At 44.5% G+C, this 12,178-nt stretch overlaps 2 protein-coding genes across 11 annotated transcripts in view; one reads left to right on the plus strand and one right to left on the minus strand.

Moving 5' to 3' along the window:
• Nucleotides 1-6,173, minus strand: part of SEC24C (SEC24 homolog C, COPII coat complex component) — a 21,476-nt gene extending 15,303 nt beyond the window's left edge. For 2 of the 8 annotated variants that reach the window (XM_043476551.1, XM_043476545.1), the window contains exons 1-3: nucleotides 6,076-6,173; nucleotides 4,134-4,333; nucleotides 1,265-1,400 (exon numbers count right to left, since the gene is read on the minus strand). In XM_043476551.1, coding sequence (XP_043332486.1) covers nucleotides 1,265-1,400; nucleotides 4,134-4,305 — 308 coding nt within the window. In that variant the 5' untranslated portion in view covers nucleotides 4,306-4,333; nucleotides 6,076-6,173. Of the gene's footprint in view, nucleotides 1-1,264; nucleotides 1,401-4,133; nucleotides 4,334-5,119; nucleotides 5,226-6,051 lie in introns of those variants that run through there. The other 6 variants (XM_043476546.1, XM_043476552.1, XM_043476544.1 and 3 more) reach the window with 6 other exon arrangements.
• Nucleotides 5,755-12,178, plus strand: part of SYNPO2L (synaptopodin 2 like) — an 18,437-nt gene continuing 12,013 nt past the window's right edge. Inside the window, exon 1 of one of the 3 annotated variants that reach the window (XM_043476554.1) lies at nucleotides 5,755-5,944. In XM_043476554.1, the coding sequence (XP_043332489.1) occupies nucleotides 5,936-5,944 (9 nt within the window). In that variant the 5' untranslated portion in view covers nucleotides 5,755-5,935. Of the gene's footprint in view, nucleotides 5,945-11,008; nucleotides 11,278-12,178 lie in introns of those variants that run through there. The other 2 variants (XM_043476553.1, XM_043476555.1) reach the window with 2 other exon arrangements.

Below are 12,178 nucleotides of genomic sequence, written 5' to 3' on the forward strand. Positions count from 1 at the left end.
CAAGATTTCAGGTCTAAACCTCAGCTCAGAAATGCCCCAGGTACCTGCTTAAACTAAGTCCCCAGGTTCTCAAGATAGTTTCCACCCTTTGCATAGGCAGCCACAGTGCCAACTTACCACCCTGATTTTCAGTTCCCACTTGTCATCTGGCACTTGAGGATTTCACTTTCCTTGAAGCTTGGTTATGCATTTGAAAAAAAAAATTTTTGTTTCTATTTCCTCTCCCCTTTCTAGACATTTGTAGCAGAAGGGTTTTAGGTTACACTAATCCACTTCCCAGCTGAAATTCTTTCACCTGCTCCAACTAGACAGCTGCCTTCTTATCTCCACTGAAACTACATTTGTCAATGATGTCAAACCTTGCCAAACCCAACAATCAATTCTTCGTCTACATCTCACCTTTCAGCAGCAAGTGACACACCTGATTACTCTTGTGACTTCCTCAAATACTTTATTTGCCTAATTTCAAGATGCTATGACACCCTGGCTAACCTACCTCACTACTGGTCTTTCTCATTGCATTTTGATGGTCCCTACTCTGAATGCCCTTTATAATTTGGTAAGCTCCAAGTCTCAGTCCTCTGGGCTTACATTCAATGCTAAAAATGTATATTCTGGACACCTAATAGAAATGTCAGAAAGCAACTCTTCCACTACTACATACCCTACAGCAGTTATACTTTATTCTTTGTTTACCAAAAAACAAACAGCATTCCAACAGAGATGACTGTCCTCCTTTAATGGACTTCCACACAGAGACAGGAGTTTATTGGGTCACACACCACCAAAGTTTTCATCATTTATGTAGTTTTCCTTTGAGGATCTTTCCTTTCATGACTGGTCACACCCAAACTTAACCAATAAGTCCTACTAAGTGCCTGTTCTAGAGGAAAAGGGGAAGTCAAAAGAGACATAAATAATCCTAAGTTTCCTTCTTCCTGTTTCTTCCTTAGGGCAGGTTCTGAAGGACCATAACAATTATTTAAGATATATGTCTAGTCAAGGAAAAAACTCAAGTTCACAGAAATAGAAAGAATATGCCAAAGAACACAGGTACTTAAATGAGTCAATAACCCATAGAGCCACAGCAGCAGCACCTATAATCTGGAAAAATGAAAACAAAGAAAGATGAAGGGAAGAACAAAAGGAATCTAAGAGAAAAACAAAGGGGGAAAAAAAAGAGAAAAAAAGTAAAATAGGCCCTCATACATTCCTAATCCTTCCAGTCTCATCAGACCAATTTTCGGTTGACCCAAGTACATACCTCTGCATCTGAACACCGGAGCTTGGTCCATTCTGCACATCTCCTTGACCAAACTGGCCATATGCAGTCTGGCCACAAGGGCCCTGTGCTGTCGAGGTTGGAGGTGCCCCTGAAGAAGCTGGGGCTCTTGAAACACCTGAGGGTGATGAAGAGAAGCTAAGAAATTAGGAAATTTCTCCTCCACCATGAGCAAGGAATGCAAAGCAAGGATCAATAAGCTCAGACCTTCACTGCAATATCACAAGTGTAATATCATAGCTTGGCAATGAAAAGGACACCATTAGTATGCAACTCCAGTTACAGGAGATTCTGAACATGGATGCCTAGCCAGAGAGTTTTCACTCTCTTAAACAGGTATACTAGGCATACTACTAGTGAAGCTGTAGCCAGAGCCACAAAAATGTACAGCCTTCCTGTGATCACTATACACTCTCACTCAATCCAGGATGGTCTAATATTCTTACCCTAGACAAAACATCAACTCTTTTAAGGAAAAGATCTCACCCTAGAACTCAGAAACTTAGAACACATGCGAGGAAGGTGGCTTAGAAGATGACCAAGCAACATGCTGAACTAAGTTGTAAAGAGATACCCATTGAGACTTCCCTGGTGGTCCAGTGGGTAAGAATACACCTTGCAATGCAGGGGATGGAGGTTCAATCCCTGGTGGAGGAACTAAGACCCCACATGCCACAGAGCAACTAAGCCCCTGCATCACAACTAGAGAAATCCATGTGCTGCAATGAAAGATCCCGCATGATGCAATGAAAACCCAAGGTAGCCAAGTAAATAAATAATTTAAAAAAAAAATTTTTTTTTTTAAAAGAAAGATGCCCCTTAGAGAGACTATTCTTCCAACCTCTTCTTCATATATTCTACAGATCCTAACTAGCTTCTTCTCATCCACTTCTAAGTGTTGACACTCCCAATAGTTCATGGTTCAGGGAAACGTTCCCATGGGTTGGAGACTTTGTTTCTGCCCAATGATTCAGTCAAGACAGGTTGTACATGTGTGCTAAGTCAATTCAGTTGTTGCTGACTCTATGCGACCCTATGGACCATAATCCGGCAGGCTCCTCTGTCCATGAGGATTCTCCAGGCACGAATACTGGAGTGGGTTGCCATGTCCTTCTCCAGGGGATCTTCCTGACCTAGGGATCGAACCCATGTCTCTTACGTTTCCCGCACTGGCAGGCAGGTTCTTTACCACGAGCACACCTGGGAAGCCCCCAGGACAGGTCTCCCGCCCTCCAGTTAACCGCTATCGCTTATGTCTTCACAAAAGCTGCACTACGCGTGTTCTGCTCACCAGAGGTGCCATCAAAGCTACTTCTATGACTGCTAATCATCCTTCCCACATGAAATGCAGGAAGAAAGCAATTAGTTACTTGGCATATCACTTTGGAAATGCTGCCAACCCCTGTTCAAACTACTGTTTTTCTTTTGCTCTCAGTAGAGATTAGACACTACAGAACCTGCCTGCAGGAATATGATTAATCTGAATTCACTAGCCATTCACTAGCCTGCTCACTAGCCATCACAGAGCCAGATATGTTTTCCTCTCAGTAACAGAGCTTCCTCTTGGGGCAATGCCAGCTCCATCTTGATAAGCCACAACTCGGCAAATCAGACGTGGACTCTGTCCTGCCAAAGTCCCAACCCAGAGTAAGGCTCTTCCAAAGCCCTGAGACCTAATCTCATCACTCTGAATTTTTTTTTTCCAAAGTCATAATTAAAATGGTAATAACTTTGGGACTTCCCTGGTGGTCCAGTAGTTAAAGACTCTGATCTTCCATTGCAGGGAGCATGGGTTTGATTCCTAGTTGGGGTACCGAGATCTCACATGCCACATGGCAAAATAAAAAAAGGTAATAACTTCATTCAGTTCTCAAATTTTACCTATGCCTCTTTAGTGCCTTCTTTTTCACATATCTCTTTATGGAATTAACTCTCTTAAAAAGCATAAAGCATTTGGCATACCCTAAGGCCCTAACCCTAACCCTGGCTTCTCTGGTAGCTCAGATGGTAAAGAATCTGCCTGCAATGCAGGAGGCCTGGGTTCGATCCCTGGGTCGGGAAGATCCCCTGGAGAAGGAAATGGCAACCTACTTCAGTATTCTTGCTTGGAAAATCCTAAGGATGGAGAAGCCTGACGGGCTTGGCAGGCTACAGTCCATGGGGTCGCAAAGAGCAACTAACATGCTGAGCAACTAACACTTTCAGCCTAACCAAAGATCTATTGTCAACCTTATTCTTTTGCCCCTATGAATAACACACAGGTTTCGAGCTCCTCTTCATGAAAAATGTAATATAAAAGCCAAACACTGACACTAAGGACAACTTGTCTTCTTTAATTTCCCTAATATTAGACAACATCTAAGAAGCTGAAGAAACTCAAAGGAAAAGGAATGATATCACCAAAAAGATATGAGAAGCACCAAAACCCAGGCATACAAACATCATACTTTTCATCCATGAACCAATTCCCTATGTCTCACAGTCATGTATAGATAGAACCACGAGTCCGATGAGAGAAATTATCACTGGCTCTGGAGGACCTATGACCACAGTCCTTCCATCCAGCTGTAAACAATTCAGCCAGGTGAGGCTGCACAGGGTGACACCCACATGAAGTGAACTGCCATTGAACCTGGAAGATGGGCTTCCTACTAGATGTTTTAAAGACACACTCACCTTATACAAAAACAGGAAAGGGCAGACTGCCCATAGGACTCTCAGTGACCAAGAGCCAGATTCATGTTCCTCAATCCCAGTCACCACAACCCTTAGGCAGCTTAAGTAGGGTAATACCACCCAACCTGAAGATGACTAATCCCTTCCTTAGCTCAAAGGAAGCTTGGACACATACCTGGGGGAGGGGTTTGCTGATAGCCTGGTACTGGGCCATTGTAGGCTCCATAGGGAGTGGGGGCGGCTGTGGACCCTGGTTGGCCACCATAGCTGGATTGATGATACCCTGGGTAGATGGGCTGGGGCTGCCCAAATGGCGGCACAGGTGGAGCTGACTGGTTAACGTTCATTATGAGAGCATCCCCGACTTGGTCTCACCTATTAGATGAGAGAGAAGACAGAAATTAGTCAAAATCAACTTTCTAAAGTGAGAGCACTATTCACGGTAGGAAGCAGAGCTAGAAAAGGACTGACCTTATCAGGCAGTGATCAGCCTAATCATCCCCACACTATTACAGTGTCTTTGTAATTTTCTTCCCCAGACAGTAGACAGACTGCCTCCTCAAAGTAAGGATTTTGTTACTCTGAACCCTATGCTTTGTCACTGCTAAGAGGGTATAAATTTCAACTTCAGATAGGCCCAGTGGAATGGAGCAGCAGCCTCCATTCCCTAGTGGTATGATTTCTAGTGTCTAGTCATACAAGGAGTCCTCCCACTGATGAACTATTGTGCTATTACAGGTAAATGAAACAATGTTCCTACTTTCTGTTCATTCACTCTAGCATCCATTCATTACACAAGACTGAATACCCTCCAGTGTGCCAGTCATTTTTAATCATTCCAACTGCATGTCTAAAACAGATCAACTAAATCCCCTCCCCTGCAAAAGACAAATTTTAGAGTGACTGTTTAGAAAAATGACATTCTTAGGCTAAACTGCAGTAAATCAAGTGCTTACTCCATCCTCAGTCTTCCCACCAAAAGAGTGTATGGACCTTAGCACTGAAGCATTAAAATCACTAAATGTAAAGGACAGCTGAAAACTAGCAAGGTACGAGATTAGAACTGAGTGCAAGTTTGGCACAAAAACCTCACACAAGAACCCAGGGAAACAGTTCAAAGATCAATAACAAAGTTAGATTTCATGGGAAAAGATCATTCACCTTATCCTTCAAGCAGAGTGACTGTAATTATTCCAAATCTCAAGGCACTTCTCCAACACTGTTTCTGCTCTCCTTATAGGCTTGTCATGAATCTAGGCCACATCCAAAATTATTACAATCTTGCCCAACAACAGAGGAATGAATTGGAGGGTCTTTCCAGGATCCTTCCAAGAACAGGACTATCTGATCACATCTACTCTACACAACCTGATCATTCCAACTATCCTACAGAAGAAGGAACCCAGGAAGCAAAAGAGCTCATAGCTGCTGCAGTGGAACAACGGGCCTCTCGCCTGTGCTAGGAAGGGCCATCTTAACTACAGAAAAGCTGAGCTGCTCTTGCACTAGAACTTTTTAAATTCAAAGCTATCTCAGGAGCTATTCTTCCAAATCCTGAACCTTGCACAGGTCACAACATTAAGCTTGACGGATGTCCCCCTCCCGTTTATTTTCCTGAAGTCGGTGTGGGGGTGGGGATGGGAAGAAAGGAGAAAAGAGTTCCCTCAAACACACACAAGAGTTTGGAATCAGGCTCAAGTTTCGACTCCACTCTGCCTGGACAGTCAAGGGTGACAACCCAGGGGGCGGGGCAAGCTTCCCTAGAACTCTGAAAGTAGTCGAGCTGTGGAGGCTGGGAGTGCCGGGGATCAAGACCAAGAAGCCAAGCCAGCTTCTCGGGCCACGACGAGAAGACTGTTGCTCTAAGTAGAAGATCGAGCGTCTTGCGCCCTTCAACAGGCTCCGGACAGGAAGCGGGAGCCGGAATCTGGGCCAGGAGGAAAGAAGGGAGGGTCTAGGACTGATTCTGGATTATGGATGCATGAAGTGAGGGTCTCTCCCCGGGCTCCGCCCCCGAACCTCTCTCTTCCTTCGCAAACAGGACGCCGACCTGGCCAGTGATACCCCGGCATCTCCTCTGCTTTCCTACCCACCAGTCTCCCGAAGCCACTCCTCACCCGGCTCCAGATCCAGGTTCGACTTCGTTCCTAACGTCAAGGCTCCCAGGCTCCACTTCCGGTTCCGAGGGGGCCGGCGCGTCGCCCCCGGAAGTTCCACCCCCACGCTCCAAGGCCACGCCTTCTGCCACGTCTACAGTAGGCACGCGCCGAGGAACGTGTATTCCGCGCATGCGCTAGTTTCTTTTCTATGATGGCCGTCTGAGGGGGATGCTGCGGATTCTTATGTATTTCCTTTTTTTTTCTTTTCCGAGACTTCGTGGTAACTTTATGCTCCCACCCCAAACCGAGATGCGATTGAACTATCTTTAGTAACTCTCCTTCCAATGACATATTAGACAAAGTCTTGTAGCGACTTCCTGCTGACCCCTGGCCCCTTTGATTTCCGTCTTGGAGGTTCTCTCACCCCTGACCTTTGCCGGTCATAAGACTTGCGGAACGGAAAGTATAATGTTTTTTGGTTTGGGGATTTTAAAAAATTATGATTATTATGATGTAGTATACTTTTTGTACATTTACTTATTCTGGCCGGGCCATGTGGCTGGCGGGATGTTAGTTCCCTGACCAGGCATCCAACCTCGTGCCCTTGGCTGTGAAAACTCAAGAGTTCTAATCACTGAACCCCCAGGGAATTGCTGCAGCACTTAGAATTTAAAGGGGAGCAGCTTTGCTTTTAGGCAGCATGTGTTCGAGTTCTGTCCCTGCAGTTCCCTAACTTGGGTAATTTAATCTCGGCCTCAGTTTCTTTCATTTGTAAAATGGAGAAAACAGGAATGCCATTGTAATAACTTGTTGAGAGGATGGAATTAAGTCACACAGATTGCCTGACACCATAGTAAGTGCTCAGTAAAGGGAAGCCCTTATTAACCTTTTTTTTTCATTATTAGTTAACCACTTTTATATAGCGCCTTGGTTTAGATGCAGAGCTCTGCCAGAGGCTGATGATTTGTAAGAATGCCCCCAGCCTATAGGAAGAGCTATAGTTCGTGAAATGATTATTATTACCCCATTTAATGAATAACAGTAATTGTAGATAATATTTGTGGGAGTTTTAAAAATATACATAACTACATTTAATCCTTTCAATAATCTTTTCATTTCATAATTATTTTTCAAGCATTGTTGTGTACCAAGCCATGTTCTTGGTTCTGGGAATACAGTAGTGAAAAAACAAAAGCTTTTGGCCAATTTAAACTATCGTTTTGTAAGTACATACACACGATAAAGCTATAAAGAAAAAGTGAGAATTCTCTGGCGGTCCAGCGGTTAGGACGCGCTCTTTCACAAATTTCAGTCTGTTGGTTACCTCTGGGGAAGGAAAAAGTATAATTTGGAGGAACATAATGGAGCATCAATAATATTAACAGTGTTCTATTTCTTAACATTCACATGGATATTTATTGTTATTTTAAAATAGTGCATATGTATTATGTACAATTCATTTCAGAATAAAAATTTTTAATAAATGAGGGAAAAGAGCACTGGTGGAATGGAAGCATTTAAAAGGGAAAAAAATGTTCAATTAAGAGTTTTATGACCAATGGGGTAGAAAAGTTCTTGCTATCATATTGTTCATTAATCTTTCATTTAAAAGGGGAAAAAATTATTAAGACTTTTATGACCAATATGGAGGGGGGGAGTTCTTTCTCTCATATTGTGCACAGTAAATATTAGTTATTCTGAGGCACAAAATGGTTCATTCATTTTAAAAATTGCACTTTTAGTGTTTGCTCAAAGCTGTATTAGTCGTTGAGCATATTTTAGAAAACAGCAAGATTTCTCCTGTCCTCAGGAGTTTATAGTGGAGTCAGATCACAGATGGTTTCTCCATCTGTGATCCTGGTGTCAACAGTGTCAGTTTCACCTGGGACCCTGTTAGAAACACAAATTTCAGGCCCATCCAAGGCATACTGAATCAGAAATTCTGCAAGTGGGGCCCAGCAAGCCTTGACCCTCTAGATAATTCCATTGCACACTGAAGATTTAAGACCCACTAGTCTGGATTGGTAATTTGTGAAATTTAGCTAACATTTGTTGAGCAATTGCCACATTATTTATCCCACTGAACCCATGGGTTCATTAACCCAGCATTCAGTTCATCCCACAGCACCAGTTGTTTATCAGCGCCACTGTTTACTAAAAGTGGCCCACTAGGCACTCGCATTCCATGCCAGCGAGCCGGGCTTCTTACGCATTTAAAGTTCGAGAATGGGTTGAGATGTTTCGGCTCCAAGACCTCTAATCATTTGCTTTACCGGATAAAACTGTGTGGTTTGTGCAAGAGTGCCAGCTATTGCCGGGCCTGCCGGCAAACGAACAGGTCGAGGACGCAATCACCAGAGCACCTGAGAAATAAAAGACTCGGAAAGATGGGGTTGAGAGGGACGGAGTCAGCTTGTGACTGATTCCGACGACTTTATTGAGGGGTAACATACATATATATGCTAACAGGACTCACTAAATTTTAGATCAAAGACATGCATACGTGCAGAACTGCAGACACTAGTTTTAGCTCATGAATTTTATCTCAACTCTTTAAGACTAGCAGAGCATGGCACTGGCGTCTTACAATCAGTTAAAGACTACCTAGACATAAACCATTCACAGGAGCCTGACAATCTTATCAGAGTCAGGAGAATGGGCAAAAGGTGGCTGCAGCAATTTCCTTGAGGGAGGTGAGAAAGGCCAATTTGCACTTTAATAAATCAGGGGTGGCGGGACAGAGAGGGACCTCTTGATCTCTCAGGGCCAAGAAGGAGCCTGAGCAGTCAGGCCGGCTCCCCGCATCCTATCCTGAGGGAAACTTCAGAGGGAGCCAGCTACTGGATGGTTCAATTAGGCTTTCCCCCTTATACCCAGGTCAGAACACTGATTTGCATGTCAGGACCACTACAGACTTCCACCAGAGTTTCCTGTGGCTTCACCCTTCCCAGGCATAGTTCACCATCTTTCTGGTCCTAACATGTGTGCTCATGCATAGGAAAATAGGTATCCTCTGTCTTAATGCACTTCTAGTAAGTAGTAGAGTTTAAATTCATAGTTTCTCTCTCTTTTTAAAATTAATTTTATTTGGCTATGCCAGGTCTTCGTTGTGGCATGCGGGATCTTTAGCTGTGGCATGTGGGATCTAGTTCCCTGACCAGGGATCAAAGCGGGCACCCTGCATTGGGAGCACAGAGTCATACCCACTGGACCACCAGGGAAGTCCTAAACTCAGTTTTTTGAGAATACAGACTGATATGTTGCATTTTATTGGTTTCTGTATCCCTGCTCTGGTTCTCAGTCTTGGCTGCACATTAGAATCACCTGCAGTGATTTTAAAACTGGCCAGTAAAATTAGAATCCCTAAGGTTGAGGAGCCTGACTGTGTGTGTGTGTGTGTGTGTGTAATATATAAATTTATATAATATGTAAAATGCCATTAAACATCACCTAATCCTATACACAGTTCTATTTTAAGAAACCAGTAGCTTTAAAAGTTTTCCAGGTGATTCCAATGTGCAGAGGTAATTGAAAGCCACTGACACAGTGGCTTACATGTATTACTAGCTGCTGCTGCTAAGTCGCTTCAGTTGTGTCCGACTCTGTGCGACCCCATGGACGGCAGCCCACCAGGCTGCCCCATCCCTGGGATTCTCCAGGCAGGAACACTGGAGTGGGTTGCCATTTCCTTCTCCAATGCGTGAAAGTGAAAAGTGAAAGTGAAGTCGCTCAGTCGTGTCCGACTCTGTGCGACCCCATAGACGGCAGCCCACCAGGCTTCTCTGTCCATGGGATTTTCCAGGCAAGAGTATTGGAGTGGGGTGCCATTGCCTTCTCTCATTACTAGCTAGTACTCAATAAATGTTTGAATAGTGAATGAATGGATATTTAGGTACTCTTTACTGATGAGGTCAAGTGACTGCCCAAGGTCACGCAGCTAAAGAATAATATAACAGGAATCCAAGTCCAATTCTGACTCTAAATTCCAAGAGCTTTCCACGACTACATCATACACCAAGGCAAACAGCATTTAGCAGGCTAGGAGAGCACCTATTCCAGGAAACTCTGTAGCTTTTAATAACTACAGCACCATAATATTGATATAGGGATATTAATGTAATGGAAACCTAAAAATAAGTAAATATTGTATTATTAACATGGGTTGGCATGTTTAGGCACAGCTATCTATACCCACCTTTCCATGACCAACCATGTATTGTAAAAAGTAATTTATTTCAGCAAACATTGAGCACCTGTTACATCAGTCATTGCTCTCTGGGCTATTGATTGGCTGTTGCACACAGTCCTTGCCTTCAAGATTCTCACAATCTAGGAGGGAGACAGGCGTATAAACAAACTAATATTGTCTGAAAACTACAGTAACAGACATATAAACAAGCTACATATTTTGCCCAGAGGAAGGAAGGATTAATTCTATAGGTAGGGAGTTGGGAGACAGTCAGGAAAAACTTTATGAAACAGGCAGTGCTTCAGCTGGAGCGGGCTCGTCAGAATTTCTCTACATTGTACCCAGTACTGCAAGTGGGATATGGATATCCACTTTGATTAATTGGTTAATTCATACAGCAAAGGGGCACTCTTTTTCTGGAGACCTTGCCAACCTGTGGGACAAACCCAGCCATTCCTTGCTTGGGAATTGAGGCCCCTGCTGCTGCCATTTTGGAATCAGCTTTGGAGGAAAGCAGCTGGGATTAGTCCATGACCCCATGAGGGAAGGCACCATCCCTGAAAGGATGTACATTAGTGATAGAGCCCACAGAGCTAGTACTCTGAGTCCTGAATAAAAAGTCCATGAAGAATGGGGGACGGGGAGGGCAGAAATTTTCACTATAATTAGCTCTGGGAGTAACACAGCTGGGGGAGGAAGGGGAGTACAGCCGGTAACTATTTTGAGCGCAGCTCCGATTGACAGGACACGTGTGTGGACTGTACTGATCTCAGGGCCAGGCTGCCTGCCTGTGGTGTGTGGTGTGGGGGGGAAGGCCTAGGGCAGCAGAAGCAGGACAGCCAGACAGGCCGGACGGGGTACCAGCGCCTCGACTTCTCTCCTTGGGACGCTGTCCAAACTCCGAGGGCCATAGGCCAAGCTGAGCGATGGGTGCTGAGGAGGAGGTGCTGGTCACACTGTCAGGGGGAGCCCCCTGGGGTTTCCGACTTCAGGGGGGGGCCGAGCAGAGGAAACCTTTACAGGTATCCAAGGTAAGGGAGCCTATATTGAGGTTTCAGGGAAAGGGGAACCCAAGGGAACTTGGGAAAAGTCATGTGATGGCCTATAGGGGAGAAGTGGGAGGCTGTGCAGAAGTGGAGTGGGAGTGGGCAGGTGGTTGAGGAAGCATGCTCAAATCTGATGGGGTGACAGAAGTAGCATCTGAGCAGTGGCTTCTTGTGGGGGGCTATAGAAAAGGGAATCCCTGGTTTCTGGGAGCAGAGAAAAAGAAAGACTGGCTCGGTTCCCTGTGGCACCATAGGAGCTGAGGCCCAGGGCTGGCCCCCCAATCCCCTGGGCCTGTACTTCTCTACTCTAAACTCCAGGAATGTAGGGGAGGTTCTTATTTCTAACTAAATTGGTGTGTGATGAACTGAAGCTGTCTCATCCAGCTCAGCCCAGCCCTGCCCCTGCCTTCAGTCCTCTTTCCTACGCCAGATCCCTTCTCTCACTAGGCAAGACTTTTTTTAGGTACTAGGAGGGTTATGGCAAGATCTGACCTGTCAGATGAAGTTGTTACCATTTTGGTTTCATAGCACAAGCTTATTTTTCTCAACTGTAAAATGTAGATAATAATAGTACCTACTCCATGGATACTAAGTTCTGAAGGATGAAATTCAGTAAAACATGTCGAGTGCTTGGCACTGTGCCTAACATTTAGTAAGCACTCAGTAAATGATAGCCACTACTACTATTATTACTTTAACATGTGTGTGTGTGCACACACGACACACACACACAATCATAATCTCAGAATCTGCTGGACTCCCTCCAGTCTGGAATACTGTAAATCTTGACTGTATAGATAATGGTGCCTAGGATTCCAAGGACTAGAAGAGAAAGAATATTGGCTAGTATAGCTATTTCCTTTGGAGGAAACCCTTGAGGGGATAA

The sequence above is a fragment of the Cervus canadensis genome, chromosome 8, assembly GCF_019320065.1.
Source record: "Cervus canadensis isolate Bull #8, Minnesota chromosome 8, ASM1932006v1, whole genome shotgun sequence".
Taxonomy (NCBI): Eukaryota; Metazoa; Chordata; class Mammalia; order Artiodactyla; family Cervidae; genus Cervus; species Cervus canadensis.